This window comes from Pan paniscus, chromosome 13 (assembly GCF_029289425.2).
Source record: "Pan paniscus chromosome 13, NHGRI_mPanPan1-v2.0_pri, whole genome shotgun sequence".
Taxonomy (NCBI): Eukaryota; Metazoa; Chordata; class Mammalia; order Primates; family Hominidae; genus Pan; species Pan paniscus.
Window position 1 is genome coordinate 72,130,071 of NC_073262.2, and position 16,479 is coordinate 72,146,549.

The 16,479-nt window shown below is 41.1% G+C and overlaps 1 protein-coding gene and 1 long non-coding RNA gene across 4 annotated transcripts in view; one reads left to right on the top strand and one right to left on the bottom strand.

Moving 5' to 3' along the window:
- LOC129397231 (uncharacterized) lies at positions 1-12,446 on the bottom strand. The gene is made up of 4 exons (XR_010109471.1): positions 11,427-12,446; positions 7,398-10,449; positions 6,235-6,371; positions 1-5,624 (listed from the first exon to the last, which is right to left on the bottom strand). It is a non-coding gene; the product is annotated as an uncharacterized LOC129397231 (long non-coding RNA).
- Positions 9,668-16,479, top strand: part of BBS5 (Bardet-Biedl syndrome 5) — a 25,256-nt gene continuing 18,444 nt past the window's right edge. The window contains exons 1-2 of one of the 3 annotated variants that reach the window (XM_008978046.4): positions 9,668-9,845; positions 12,440-12,522. In XM_008978046.4, coding sequence (XP_008976294.1) covers positions 9,787-9,845; positions 12,440-12,522 — 142 coding nt within the window. In that variant the 5' untranslated portion in view covers positions 9,668-9,786. Of the gene's footprint in view, positions 9,846-12,439; positions 12,523-13,613; positions 13,836-16,479 lie in introns of those variants that run through there. The other 2 variants (XM_008978045.4, XM_055108737.2) reach the window with 2 other exon arrangements.

Here is a 16,479-nt window from a genome sequence, read left to right on the forward strand (position 1 = left end):
AAGTCTTTGTTTTTAATAAAAGAACAAACGATTCAATAAATTCAACAATTCAGTAAACAGATTAAATATTTTAAAATAAAAATTTGTATGGTCACATTAAACTCCCTATTAGCTCCTTTTTGTATTTTAAAACAATTTGCAATAAGCACTACTCAGGAACTTGTGGCATGTATTTATTGATTGTCTTCACATAGAAGTTAAGGAATAGGTCAGAGGTAAGGTTCAGATCAAACGCTTGGAATAGCTTAAAATAACTACTTCTCCCTTTAAAGGCTTTTTGTTTAGTATCAAGTTTCTAAAGTTAGACTTGGAAAGTTGTTCCTAAATGCAATAATTTTGTCTTTAGATAGAAATACATTTCAAAAAACAAAAGCTGATGAATGTTGGTGAGGTTGTGGAGAAATCGAAACCCTTGTACACTGTTGGTGGAAACGTAAAATGGTGCAGCCTCTATGAAAAACAGTATGGAGGGTCCTCAAAAAATTAAAAAATAGAGCTGCCGTATGATCCAGCAATCCCACTTCTGGTATATATTCAAAAGAATTGAAATCAGGATCTTGAAGAGGTATTTGCATTCCCATGTTCATTGCAGCATTATTCACAATAGCCAAGATATGGCAACAACCCAATTGTTCATCAACAGATGAACAAAGAAAATGTATATACAGTCATACGGCACTTAATGGAGATACATTTTGAGAAGTGCATTATGAGGCGATTTTGTCATGTGAACATCATAGAGTATACTTACACAAACCTAGATAGTACAATCTTCCTATGTATCTAGGGTAAATGGTATAGCCTATTGCTCCTGGATTAAAAACCTGTACAGCATGTGACTGTACTAAATAATGTAGGCAATTGTAAGTATTTATACAACTAAACATAGAAAAGATACAGTAAAAATATGATATAATCTTATGGGACCAGTCATATATGCAGTCTGTGGTTGACCAAAACATTGTTATGTGGCACATGACTGTACATACAATGAAATATTATTCAGCCCTAAAAAAGAAAAAAATCCTGCCATTTGCAACAACATGATGGACCTGGAAGACATTATGCTAAGTGAAATAAGTTACAGAATGACAAATACTGCATGATTTCTCTTACATAAGGCATCTAAAATAATCAAACATGGACTATATGGACTATAGAGGCAGACAATAGAATGGTAGTTACCAAGGGCTGTGAGGAAGAACATACAGGGAGTTGTTCAATGGGTATAAAGTTATAGTTAAACAAGATGAGCTAGTTCCAGAGATGTGCAGTACAACATAGTGTTTATAGTTAATAAGGTATTGTGCATTAGAGCTGGGCATGGTGGCACATGCCTGTAGTCCCAGCTACTTAGGAGGCTGAGATAGGAGGATCACTTGAGCCCAGGAGTTCAAAACTAGCTTGGACAACACAGAGAGATCCTGATTCGAAAAAAAAAAAAAAATAGATCTCTTGTTAAGTGTTCTTACCACAAAAAAAATAAAAACAAACAAAAACTACAAAGGGACACAAGGAAACTTTTGGAAGTGATGGATATGTTTATTTTCTTGGATGTGATGTTGGTAACAAAAGTGTATACATATGTCCAAACTCACCAAATTGTATACATTATGTGCAGTTTTTTGTATACCAATTATATTTCAATAAAACTAGAAAAAAGAAATATATTTCAGTCAACGTTGACTGCCAAGTTATTGAACAAAGAGCAAAATATTTGCACCAAAGGACATTTTATGTTATATAAACACTAGACTGTAGATTATTTTTAGTCTTAAGGTTGTAAAATAGATTTTGGCTTACTGAATGTCTTCTAATAAGGCATGTCTGCTTGGAAGAAAGAACAGCAATTACTGGGGCATCCAACATATTGTGGGAACCCAATGAAAGGTGAAAGCTGACACACTGGAGGAAAGGTTGTTACTATTATCTATGAACTCTCAACATTAATACAGAAGATATCATTTTTAGTTTGTTTTTCTTTTTCTATTTTTTTAAAGCCCTCATCCATATGTGTTGTCAAGGGTGATCATTTTTTAAAGGAGATGGATGCAGTAAGGAGAAGAAGAAATGACTCAATGATATAAGGCTAATAACCAGCTTTTATTCTTGTTTTGACTTGATTGTGCTTCTCGGCTATCCAGACTATGCACTGTCTTTCACTGAGATATAGACTCCATGAGGGCAGATGCCATGTCTGGTTTGTTCAGGAGCATTACTCCAACACTGAGCACAGAACCAGGCATGTAGCTGACCTTCAGTAAATATCTCCAGAAGTATTTAAATGAACCATGCTGTTCAATGATATTAAAAAATGTAGTTTTCCTTGAAATTTGAAAGTAAAAATTTTGCCTTACACATATTATATATATTGACCCAAGACATCTTAAGAAACAAGTTTGTTTTATTTGTAGAGACCAAATCAGTGTAATTGGGATATCCATGACCTTAAATATTTGTCTTTTCTTTGTGTTAGAACCACCCAAATTCTTTACTTTTAGCTGTTGAAATATACAATAGGCCAGGCATGGTGCCTCATGTCTATAATCCCAGCTCTTTGGGAGGCTGAGGTGGGAGGATCACTTGAGGCCAGAAGTTCAAGACCAACCTGCACAACATAGCAAGACCCTATCTCTATTTTAAAAAAAGAAGAATAAATATACAATGGGTTATTGTAAACTATAGTCACCCTACTGATCTATCAAACACTGAGCCTTATGTCATCCATCAAACTGTATCTCCCACCCATTTTCAACCAAAATATTCAGATGATTTAAAGTGATCATTTATTAGGTTTAAATGATCTGCATAATGCCACAGCTTTTTATTTTTGTAGCCCCAATATTGTTCTGAGATAGGAGCAAAGTGTTACTAAACACTTAACAACAAAGCAGAATTTGGGAAGTAATTTTTTTAACAAATATCCTCCAATTGCTTGTTGAAATTCTTTCTTCATGAGTCCCACGTAAGTCATTTATTTATTCACTAATTCAACAAATATTTGTTGATATTCCATCAGGTCCCAGATGCTGTGCTAGATACTGGGAATACAGTTGGTAGTTTTTAACAAGTTAAATATATACCTATCACATGACCCAGCAATTTCACTTGTAGGTATTTACTCAAAAGAAATGAAAATCTATATCCCACAAAGACTTATGCATTCATGTTCTTGGCAATTTTATAATTTTATCAAGTTTTGTATGAATGTCCTTGGCAAGCTCCAGCAGAAAACTGGAAACAACCCAAATGTCCAAAAGATGAAACAAATTGTGGTATATCCATAGAATACAATACAAGACAGCAATAAAAAGAAATGAACTACTGATACACATAACGATATGTATAGATGTCAAAAACTTGCCAAATGAAAGAAGTCAGATACAAAACAATACATACAGTACACAATTTATTATACCACTTATATGAAATTCTAAAACACTCAAAACTATGGTATGGCAAATTTATGTTATATATGTTTTAACACAATTTAAAATATGAAAAAAATCTATAGTGATATTAATAACAAGCAAACAAGTGGTTTCCTGGGGCCTAGAACTGACTGCAGAGGAACACGAGGAAAGTTTTTGGGGTGACAGAACTGTTCTATATCTTGATTATGGGATTGATTACATAGAGGCATACACTTGTCAAAACTCATCAAAGTGTACACTTAAAATAGGTACATTTTATTGTATGTAAATTATACCTCAGCAAAGGTACTTGGTGAGGGGAGAGTTGAAAACCTACCAATGGGTACCATGCTCAGTGCCCAAGTGATGGGTTCAATTGTACCCCAAACCTCAGCATCACACAATATATCCTTGTAACAAACCTACACATGTACCCCCAAATCTAAAATAAGAGATGAATTTTTTAAAAAAGAAATGTGCTATCAAGCCTTGAAAAGACATGGAAGAACCTTAAATGCATATCACTAAGTGAAAGGAGCCCATCTGGAAAAGCAACATACTATAGGATTCCAACCACATGACATTCTGTAGAAGGCAAAATACGGAGGCAGTAAAAAGATCTGTGGTTTCCGGAAGTCTAAGGGGCAGAAGGCAGGGATGAATAGGTGGGGCATAGGGGATATTTTAAGACGATGAAACTATTCTGTACAATGCAGTGATGGTGGACACAAGTCATGTCATCATGTATTTGTCAAAATCCATAGACTGTAAGAGAGAAAAATGTGAACCCTAATGCAAACTATGGATCTTAGTTAATAACTTACCTATATCAGTTCATCAACTATAAAAAATGTACCACACATTGCAAGATGCAAGATGCTAATCATAGAGGAGAAGCTGGGGTAGGGGAGGGGATACATGGGACTCTGTACTTTCTACTCAATTTTTATGTAAACCTAACACTTACCTAAAAAATAAAGTTTATGTATTTATTTATTTTGAGACAGAAGCTCGCCCTTTCACCCTGGCTGGAGTGCAGTGACACGATCTCGGCTCTGCAACCTCTGTCTCCCAGGTTCAAATGATTCTTGTGCCTCAGCTTCCAAAGTAGCTGGAATTACAGGCAAGCGCCACCACGCCTGACTAAATTTTTTTTATTATTATTTTTAGTAGAGACAGGGGTTTGCCATGTTGGCCAGGCTGGTCTTGAACTCCTGACCTCAAATGATCCACCCACCTCGGCCTCTCAAAGTGCTGGGATTACAGGCATGAGCCACCTCACCCATCCAAGTATATTAATTTTTTTCTAAGTATGTGAAAGTCAGTTATATGCATATTGATGAAAAATAGGTTGTCATTGTCTTCCCCCAGTCATTTCAAAGATTCTACTGTGATGCCAGTATGTTAATGCTGCTGCACAGTAAATTATCACAATCTTAGAAGTTTAAAATACACAAATATATCACCTCACAGTTTTTGTGGGTCAGGAGTGCATACTGGGTCTCTGCTCAAGGTCTCACCCAAAGTCAAAATTCAGCCAAGAACATGATGTCATTAAACCCATTCAGGTTGCTGGCAGAATTCGGTTCCTTGTGGGTAAATGACTGGAGTTTCCGTTTTCTTGCTGTCTCTCAGCTTCTAGAGGCCACTCTCAGTTCCTAGCCATGTGGCTCTCTCACAACGTGGCTTCTATTTCATCAAAGCCAGCAGGAGACTCTGTTTTAAAGGCTCACCTGGTAACATCAGGCCAGCAAGGATAATCTCTCTTTTGATTACTTTAAAGGACATTAATCATATCTGCAAAACTATTTCACCTGTCATATAACATTACCTAATCGGAGGACTGATATCCTATCACATTCGTAGATTCTTCTGCACTCAAGAAGAGGGGATTATATAAGGCATGTACACCAGGAAAGCAAGAATCTTAGGGGCTATGTAGAATTCTGCCTACCACAGTAGGCCCCTTGGCCTCCAACAATTTGTGTTCCTTCCAAAGCGGAAAAAACTTCCTCCCTCCCAAGGTTTCCCCCATTTTCTTACAGCATCAGCTCAAAGTCCAAACTCTCATCATCTGAATTATCTATATCTGGTGAAGATGAGGCTGGGTGTGATCCATTAAGCTCAGTTCTTCAAAGCACAATTCCTTTCTGTGGACTTGTGAAACTAGAGACAAGTCTGCTCCCAACACTCCATCACACAACGGTGGGACTGACATAGAATAACAGTTACAGACATACCAATACAAAAATGGGGAAAGGGAATAAGGAAACGGAAGGTAAAAATGAGTTACTGGTATATAACAATTCTGTCATTCATCTGGTCAAATGTTGGATTTTTATTGATTAAGTTTTAAGATCTGGGAATAATCTTCCTTGACTTCCAACCTACCCTTTGGGCTCTTGGTTCCATTGTGAGTCATCCTTGCTTTTTCATGGAAGGTAGCACATGTTTGATTAATCTATCAGCCTGCTTCCTACCAATAGGATTTTGCTAGCTCTAAAAGCTCCTGCTTGCTCACAAGTTCCAAAGCCAATTCTACAATTTGTCCTCCCTAAAGACAGGGTCTCTCTCTGTCACCCAGGCTGGATTGTGGTGGTGCAATCAATAGCTGACTGCAGCCTCAAACTCCTGTGCTCAAGTGATCCTCCTGACTCAGCCTCCCAAGTACCTGGGACTACAGGTGCACACCAGTACATCTGGCCCGCATTTGTATTAGTGTTTTATTGCTCCATAATAAATTACCACAAATTTAGCAGCTTAAAACAAAACAGTTATTATCTTATCATTTCTGTAGGCCAGAAGTCAAGGCACAGCTTACCTGGGTTCTCTGCTTCAGGGTCTCACCAGGCTGCAATTCAGATATTTCCTAAGGCTACAGCCTCATCAGAAGCTCAACCTGGGAAAGATCCACTTCCAGGCTCATTCAGATTGTTGGCAAATTTCAGTTCTTCGGACCTGTAGGACAAAGGTCTCTGGTACTAATTCATAACATAGCAGCTGGCTTCTTTTTCTTTTTCTTTTTTTTTTTTTTTTTTTTTGAGACGGAGTTTCACTCTTGTCACCCAGGCTGGAGTGCAATGGTGCAATCTCCACTCACTGCAACCTTCACCTCCCATGTTCAAGCAATTATCCTGTCTCAGCCTCCTGAGTAGCTGGGATTACAGGCGCCTGCCACCACACCTGGGTAATTTTTGTATTTTTAGAGGAGACAGGGTTTCACCATGTTGGCCAGGCTGGTCTTGAACTCCTGACCTCAGGTGATCCACCTGCCTTGCCCTCCCAAAGTGTTGGGATTACAGGCATGACCCACCACACCTAGCCTAGCAGCTGGCTTCTTCAAGGCAAGTGGGAGGGTCTTTCTCACCCCAGTTGGCTGAGACCAAGTCTTTTATAACATAACAGTCGTGGGAATGACATTTCATCACCTTTGATATAATCTATTGACTAGAAGCAAGTTCACAGGTTCCAACCACACTCATGGGGAAGAGATTATACAAGGGCATGACTCATTGGAGTCCACCTTAATGTGTGTACACTCACGTTCCTTTGTCTCCATCACCCTCTTCAATCTGAGAAAAACACCTCATGGCCTTTCACATTAGTATCCCTAGTATTTGGCATATAGCCTGACCTATAGGAGCTCTAAATAATAATTCAAAGCTGCAGTTATCAAACTTTTGGTTTTGGGACCCCACTATCCTCTTAAAAACATTATTGAGGACCTAAAAGAGCTTTTGTTAACATACATTATATCTGTTAATACTGAGTGTTTTAAAACTCATTCATTCAAAAGTAACAATCACTTATTATGTATTAACATATATAGCATTTTAAAAAAATAATTATATTTTCCAGACAATTTGTGAGAACATTGCTTTACATTTTTGCAATTTTTTTTAATGCCTGGTTTAGTAAAAGGCACCAGGATTCTCATACCTGCTTCCACATTCAATCATCATGCCTGGGTATGGTGGCTCTTACCTATAATCCTAGTGCTTTGGGAGGCTAAAGCAGGAGGATCACTTGAGGCTATGAGTTTGAGACCAGCCAGGGAAACACAGAGAGACCCTGTCTCTACAAATAAAATAAAATGAAATAAAAAATTAGCCAGGACTATGCCCATAGTCCCAGCTACTCGGGAGGCTGAGGCGGGAGTATCATTTAAGCCCAGGAGCTTCAGATTACAGTGAGCTGTGATCGTGCCACTGTACTTCAGCCTGGGTGAATGAGACCCTGTAAGACAACAACAACAACAACAACAACAAAATCATATAGCCTCTGGAAAACTCCACTATACGTGAATGGGAGTTAAAAAGGCAAATTATGTCTTCACATTATTGTGAATATAGTTTGACCTCGTGGGCCCCCTGTGGGGATCCAGATCAGTCTTTGTGAACCACTAATTTAAATAATTGTCATGCATTGAGAAAAGGGACTTTGATTTATTCAAGAAGTATTTACTGGGTCCTACTCTGTGCTGGGTATTGTTCAAAGCAGTCAACTAGATAGATCAGGTGTCTGTCCTCAGGTTGTTCACAGCAGGTGGGGCAGAAGGATCAGGGACTGCTGGAGTTGACATGTGAGCTGAGATGTGATTTGATTTGATTTGATTTGACTTTTTTTTGGAGCCAGAGTTTCGCTCTTGTTGCCCAGGCTGGAGTGCAATGGTGTGATCTCGGCTCACTGCAAACTCCGCCTCCCAGGTTCAAGTGATTCTCCTGCCTCAGGCTCCCGAGTAGCTGGGATTACAGGCGTCCACCACCGTGCCCAGGTAATTTGGGGTTTTTAGTAGAGATGGGGTTTCACCATGTTGGCCAGGCTGGTCTCGAACTCCTGACCTCAGGTGATCCGCCCACCTCGGCCTCCCAAAGTGCTGGGATTACAGGCCTGAGCCACAGCGCCCAGCCCAAACAGAGATTTCAGTGACAAAGAGCAGGCCTATGCAGAGGTCTGGGGAAACAGTGTTCCAGGCAAAGGAAGGGGGCCCTCCAAAGTCTCTGAGCCCTGTCTGGCAAGAGAGCAGCCAGAAGTGAGGGTGGTTTGAGGTTGCAGACGTAGGCAGGGCCACATTGAGCTAGGCCCAGGTAAGGAATTTGAAGTTTTAACTCTAAATTTCTTTTTTCCTCATTCTAAAACCATCCCAATAAACTTTATAAAAGTAATCAGGGAAGAAAGTGTGGGGGAGGGGACAAAAATAAACCAAGGTTGCAGCCAATTCGGCATTAATCATGAGGTCAGCTTCCTCTCTGACCTGCTTGCTCACAGTTGTTTGGTGCCTATTGTCCTAGAATCATGCAGACCGTGTCACAAGATTATAGTTCCCTTCTATTGCTCTATAGAGAACAACTTGAACATTATGAAATACTCAGTTTTCCCTTTGAGATAGTCTTTCAGATCCTGCATACCAATGAAACTACTGCCTCAGCTGGCCTGAAGGATCCCACTGATGCCAGCTGGTCTGAGGAACCCATGAGAAACTGATTCAGCAAAGAATGCAGGTTCCCTATCCTGATGATTTCATCTCCCTTACTCCGACCAATCAAGGACCCCAATTTTCCAGCCCCTTGCCCTCTGTGATCCTCTTAAAAACCTCAGCCCAGAACTCTTGGGAAGATAGATTCGAGGATCTCTTCCCATCTCTTTGCTAGGTGCCCTGCAATCATTAAACTCTTTCCCTGCTGCAAACTCTGCTGTCTTCATGTAATGGGTTTGTTACTGCACAGCAGGCATACGAACCTGTTGATCCTATATCTCTATCACCTAGGCTGGAGGGCAGAGGCACGATCATAGCTCCCCGCAGCCTCCACCTCTTGGGTTCAAGAGATCCTCCCGCCTCAGCCTCCCGAGTACTTGAGACTGCAGGCGTGCACCACCACCCCTGGCTAATTTTGGGTTGGTTTTGTTCGTTTGTTTGTGTTTGTAGGGATGAAGTTTCGCTATGTTGCCCAGGCTAGTCTCGAATTCCTGGCCTCAAGTGATCCTCCAGCCTCGGCCACCCAAAGTGCAGGGATTACAGGCAGAAGCCACCATGCCCGGCTAAAAACCTGAATCTCTTGACGGTGAAGAGAAATAAGGAGAGGGGTAAAATGGCTAAAGGATGTCTGGAAGCAAGGAAGGTCGCCCAGAGGTCAGGCACGCTCCCCTCGGCGGACACAGCTGGGCTTCTCAGAGACTCCTAAATCCTGCCTCGCATCTCAAATCGGCTTAACGACGCGAAAGAGCTGGGCGACGCGCGCGCACTCTCGCGGAAGCTTGAGTCTCGGCGCCCGCCGTAGACGTCGTGACAGAGGCGGCCCGTTGCCTTGGAGCCAGAGAGACGCGGCTGGGCCTCCACGGCTGTGGAGAGGTCCTGCCACGGGCCTTGTTCACCATGTCGGTGCTGGATGCGCTTTGGGAGGATCGGGATGTCCGCTTCGACCTGTCCGCGCAGTGAGTTTCCAAGATTCCCGAGGGATCTTCAACCCTGTAGAGGGCGCCGCCGTGCGCGTTAGGGACCCGCGGGCGGAGACTGCACCCCCGCAGCTCGCGGCCCTGGTGAGGGTGGGAGGCTTGCGCCGGTCGTCCGCGCCTCGAGAGACCCCAGGCTGGTTGGGCCACTGTGGCCCTCTCGAGGCCGGCGCCGCGGCAAGAGCGCATCGGCATTACACAGTTTTGGTCCCATGCGACCTCCGGTTCCCCCATCCTGGCCCGCGGGACGGATCAGGAATGTGAACCTGAGCACGACCGGGCCACCCGGGGCTTAGCGTCCCGTATACACCCACGTGAGCTTGGGATTTCAGTTTCATGGAAGGAACGTAGGTCAGGGGCTCAGGAAACTAGGGTTCTAAAAGTAGATGTGTAATATCGACCCACAGTGTGGGCCCTTGGGCAGATGTCTTCATCATTCAAGCTAGAATCTTCATGGCTGTAAAATAAGGGAGGTGGGAGTAGGCAGTCTTCAAAAATTACTAACCACGCAAACTTTATGTCCTTGGTAAGCTTTCATCTAGTTATTCATATCAATCACCAACAAGAAGGAGTCTTCTTTTGCAACCTGTTTTTGGAAATTATCATACATTAAATAGAAACCATGTTTTTGGAAAGTATAGTAAAGAAAAAGTGGTTAGAAACCTCCTGCTCCAAAATCCAGGGCGGGAAATGCCGGTTGGGATACTAAGTGTTGAGAAACGCTAAAGCTAAGATTCCTGGATTAATGGCATGGAGCTTCTTAGCTACTTCTTATCGTTCCTTATCATGGACCTCCCCTCCTTAGATGGAATCGTTCCTTATCATGGACCTCACCTCCTTAGATGGAAAAATGAAATATTGATACATTTCTCAGGTTAAGTATAGCTAGATATCTAATGCTAACACGTTAGACCCTTCAAGAAGATGAAAGAGAAAGGAATTCGTAAAATTACGGACTGTAGTAACATATTGCGCACTTTCTATGACATTTTCTGTCATTCTTTTTTTTTTTTTTTTTTTTGAGACAGAGTTTCACTCTTGTTGCCCAGGCTGGAGTGCAATGGCGCGATCTCGGCTCACTGCGACCTCCGCCTCCCAGGTTCAAGCAATTCTCCTGCCTCAGCCTCCTGAGTAGCTGGGATTACAGGCATGCACCAACACGCCTGGCTAATTTTGTATTTTTAGTAGAGACGGGGTTTCTCCATGTTGAGGCTGGTCTCGAACTCCTGACCTCAGGTGATCCGCCCGCCTCGGCCTCCCAAAGTGCTGGGATTACAGGCGTGAGCCACTGCGCCCGGCGACATTTTCTGTCATTCTTGTAGGGTTCTTAATCCAAACAAAAGTCCGTTTCAGTAACATTAGTAAACATTTATCAATGTTTTATTACGTGCTAGTTACTGGGCCGATAGCTAGAGACAGAAAATAATAGGAAATGAAATTCATATCCCCCCGTTCTAGTGCAGGAGATACATACAGACAACCACTGTAATAAATGTGGTAAATACCATTCTGAAAAAATGAGCGAAAAGCTGAGACTCACAGAAACAGAACAATTTATTCTACCTGGTGAAGTCCTTGAAGAAGAATAAATATTCATAGTATTTGAGTTGTTCCCTGAAGAATGGGCAGAGCCTTGTCAGGGTAGACAGGAGGAGAGTATTCTAGAAAAGAAGAAAAGAATTTAGCGTTAGAAGCAGTCTTGGAGCTGTAACCTCATTAGCTAAAGGCAGGGTCTGCTGCAGAGAGAGGTTGGAAGTACAAATAGATAAATTAGCCAGGTTGTAACATTTTTAGCTCAGGATTTTGGACTTCAACTTCTAGGCAGCAGGAGGATATAGAAAGCTTTTAAGCCGGGAAATGATATGGTCATATCTGTATTTTTAATAGGTAGTTGAGTTGGCTTTATGAAGAGTGTATTAGAAGGCTCTTTTAGATATTTTGCTAGGTTTTTTTTTTTTTTGGACACTGTAGAATGTATTCTGTCTGTCAGCAAGCTGCTCTTATTTCCTTTTGTCACCTGTATCTATTTGTCAAATTCCAAAGATGCTTTTCATACAGCTCTTCTTTAACCATTCCTTCTATAATTTCCTGATGTCCTTTCCTCTACTCGGAAACCTCTGGAGGTTCTCTCCTGTGCACAGGATAAGGCCTAAACCTATCAGACTGGCATTCTGAGTTCTCCATAGTCTGGTTCCTCCTTAGTTATCCAACAATATTTCTCTCACTACGTCCCAATATGGTCCTTCTTTCCAAGTTTGGCCAGCCTTCTCCCATGTCCTTACCATTTCTTATTCCTGGTCTTTAATCATGGACTCTCTTTTCTTTTCCTTTTATTTTTCAAAATTCAACACCTCCTACCAATCTGGCTTGCTCCAGATGGCCCTGGTCACTCCAGGCCCCACTGATCTTCAGGTTCTTGAAGTTCTTGAAGACCTTATTTCTAAATGCATGAACATCTGGTACAGTATTATTTATGCTGTTAGCTGTTTTATGTACATATGTCTCTTTTCTCCCTAAATAGATTGTAAGCAGGTATAGTTGTAGCTATAAAATTCAAACCTTTATATTCACTTTAGGCAAATGAAAACAAGACCTGGAGAAGTCCTTATTGATTGTTTAGATTCCATTGAAGACACCAAAGGAAATAATGGAGATAGAGGTGAGTATATTTTTAAATGTATTTTATATTCCTGGTTTAATTCACAAATGTTGAATCATATTAGCTAGAGAATATATGAAACAGCATCATTTGTCAGTGTAATTGTGAGAATAGGAGAGTTAAATTCACATAAGACTTTTCTCAGATTTAAACAGAAGAAAGGATAGGTATTAAACATGTAGTTTGGTCCTTCAGTAAGTCCTGGTTCTAACATCACCTTTATCCATTGTAGCTGTTAAAACTCAAGTAGACCTGTTTGCAAGGGGCATTAGTTCTGACCGTTAGATCTGTCTTCCCAAAAAAGGATATGGGGTAGTGGAATATAAGTAGGTCATAGCTGTAGTACCTGGAGCCATGCTTCCTTTTCAAAAATTCAGGAGTAATGCACCATCAATCACCTATGGTTGTCACCTAGACATGGATATGTGGAGAGCAAATTTAGTCCTGCACTGTGAAATCTATTTGTAGGTCAAGTACTAGAAAATCCTGAGTCTTCTCTGACTGTCACCGAGGACCAGCACAGCTGGACCCTAGAGCCCCTCACAAACCAAATCTCCCTAAGGTTGGAACTTTTAAAAGTCCAGGCTGCCCATAGCAGCTATCTGTGGAGCCAGTGACCAGTAGGTCTTGAAAGCATCATTACTTCCAAGGAAAAAAAATAGATGTGGAATGACAGCTTAATGTATCCAGAATATGTTTTAGTGGGAGAAGAAGTTTAGGAGGGAGGGATGTAAACCTCTTATTGGAAAGGGGTAAGAGGGGAAATAGAGCAGACTTCATTCAGGAAAGGGGGAATCAATAACTCATAGAGAAGGAACAGTAAACCTTATTAGCAGAATATGCTTACTGTAGCCCTTTGAGTGGCTGCTTGCTTCCTGAGACTTTCTTCTGACCTGCTCTGAGGTGGCATGTAGGCAGCAGGCCCTGTTGTAAGCCTGCTTCTCTGAGATTGGTTCCCCTCAGAGACCTTATTTTTAAATGCATGAACTTTTGGTACAGTATTATTTATGCTGGTGGCTCTTTTATGTACATATGTCTCTAACTCCTGACTTCAAGTGACCCACCTGTCTCGGCCTCCCAAAGTGCTGAGATTACAGGCATGAGCCACTGCTCCTGGCTAATGTACATATGTCTCTTAATAGAGACATATTAGATGGTAAATATGTCCCTAATAGAAGGCAAGTAGGTTTAGTGGTAGCTATAAAATTCAGACCTTTATATTCATTTTAGGCAAATGAAAACAAGATCTGGCGATGTCTTTATTGATTGTTTAGGTTCGGTTGAAGACACCAGAGGAAATAATGGAGATAGAGGTGAGGGAAGTTCCCCTCAGAAGAAAGGCTTAGAAAGGGGCCTGCTGCCTACTTGCCACCACCTACAGGCAGATCCTTTTAGTGGCTAGGGCCCATCCTTAAAGTAATGCTTAGATCACACTTCTGAAATGCTTCCTGGTGTACGTCAGGCTCAGATGAGGGTGGAGTATGAAGATCTGGCAACAAACGAAAAGTCTTAGTTTGTGCTTTTGAGGGTGGAATAATAATCCAAACTATCAAGATGGCTGTATCTTGACAAACTCAGAATTAACTTGAGAAAGCCAATAGAAAGTCTCATACAGATTGGCAGGAACTCTTCATAAAACATTTTTCAATTCCTCAGATATTCATTGAGTGCAGAATCCTATACTAATACTTTAGAGTAGGAAGGGCAGAAAGCTTCCCTGACCAGAAATCTCCAGTGCCTGAAATCCTACTATTAATAAAAATAGGCCAACTGCAATGGCTCTTGCCTATAATTCCAGTACTTTGGGAGGCCAAGGTGGGAGGACTGCTTAAGGCCAGAAGTTAGAGACCAGCCTGGGCAATATAACAAGACCCTGTCTCTACAGAAAATAAAAAGAATTAGCCATGTGTGGTGTTGTGCACCTGTGGCCCCAGCTACTGGGGAGGCTGAGGTGGGAGGATCACTTGAGCCCAGAAGGTTGAGGCTGCAGTAAGCCACGTTCATGCCACTGCACTCCAGCCTGGGTGACAGTGCAAGACCCTGTCTCAAAATTAAAATAGAAATAACTGTGTGTGTGTGTGCACAGACCTCAAAAACCTTTTGAAATTTTACAGGAGTACGCAGCGCTTCTGGTCATTAAGGAGTTAAAAAATGGAAGGGGAATCCTGCCTTCTAGCCATCTCCCTCCCCTCCCTTTCAGCAGTTTGAAAATGACCAAGTTAAGATATTGCCAAGTTCAAGAGCCCCTTATGTTAAAACTATATCCCAGAAGATTAGCATATTTAATCCATTTTCAACTGTTAGTACCCTGACTTGAAATTATCAGATTAACTTTGCACACTGCCCATAGCTCATAGCCCAGTTATAGAGATAAAATGCTGCTTAGGTGTAAAATGGCATAAGGAAAATATAACCAATGTATCTATAATCAGAAAGTAAGTCATAGAAATGAGTTTGTAAAGAATTAAAATATTATATTAAATAGCTGTGTGAGAATAAAAGGGACAGCCATATTTCAGTGTTTGGGAGATTAGTAGAAACAGGGACAACTATACTTTGGTATTAGGCAGGGTAGAGACAAAAGTCCATGTCTGGAACACTGGGTTTGGAGCCATAGGCTGGGGTTCTTCAGCAGAAAAGAGGTAGCGTTAAAAATCCTAGAGATTGTAGGAGATATACCAAGAGCAAAGAAAAAGGCAAACAGAGGTGGTTGGTGGTTTTATATGGCAAACCCTTCCCACTCCATAATTTCTCCTGGGACTGACAGAAAAATATAAAAGAATCAATAGATGTCCTGAGCCCATAGCCCACTTGTAAAGATAAAATGTTGCCTAGGTAAAATGGCGTAAGGAAAACAGGTATATCTATATAAAAACCAAAAAAAGTCAAAAATGAGTTTGCAAAGGATTATTTTTTAAATAGCTGTTATTTGGGGAATGTTTATTGACAGTCACTGTTCTGAATCTTTTATATAAATATAATCTCATTTAACAATAATAAAAACAGTAAAACAAAAAGTTTAAAGTAGATGCAGTCATATTTATTTTCAAATGAGGAAACTGAGGAATAGAGAGGTTAGTTTACTTTTCCAAGGTCACGTAGCTAGGTGATGAACCTAACTGCCTACATTGATTTCTAAACTGGGAGGGTCATGTTATTCTCTTCTCAAAGATTTTTAGTCCTCCCCAATTCCAATCCTAAACCCCACCCCCAACTCTACTGCCTCCATTGCTAATAGATCTAAGTCTGAATTTCTTTGTCTAACATTAAAGAACTTCTAGTATGTCCAAAGACAACTTTTATCGCCTGTGCTGCTGTCTTCCATTTGTCCATCCAGGTCCAGCATTCTTCTCCACCCTTTTCCCCTTGCCCTGGAAAGATGACTTGTATAGAGTACATCTAAGGGTTCCTTATATACTCTGGCTTCCAGTTGGAAGAGCCATGGCAGAAGATCAAAGGGAGGCAGGAGTTTGAGGTCTGGGTATTTATTGCCCTGGTTCCTTCCCAGTGAAGGGTTGGCTGTGTCTCTCCTCTCAAAGCAGTCAGCTCCATAGGACTCTTGTTTCTTCCAGATTTCATGAACTGCTGCTCCCTCTTTTGTAAATAAACCTCAGTTATCCTAACTTGAGTGTGCCATCTGTTTTCCGTTGGACCAATGACTGAAGGATGCTATACCTAGTCTTCTATGATCTTGTGTGAACTTTACACTCCAGCCATGCTGGATTACTTATTACTTGTCAAAGATATGCTGTAATTTTCCACAATCTCCCTTGAGAATGCTTTCATCTTTTTTTAGAGCCACGTTTGCTATCCACTTTTCACTCCAGTATTCATACAGACCTAGTTTCTCTGATTTTAGACATTATAGAGGTTTTCAGAAATAGTATGACCTGGCTGGCTATAGATTACTCATAAAAATAATTTTATGGTTGTAATTTGTTGGTGAAATAATGTGTT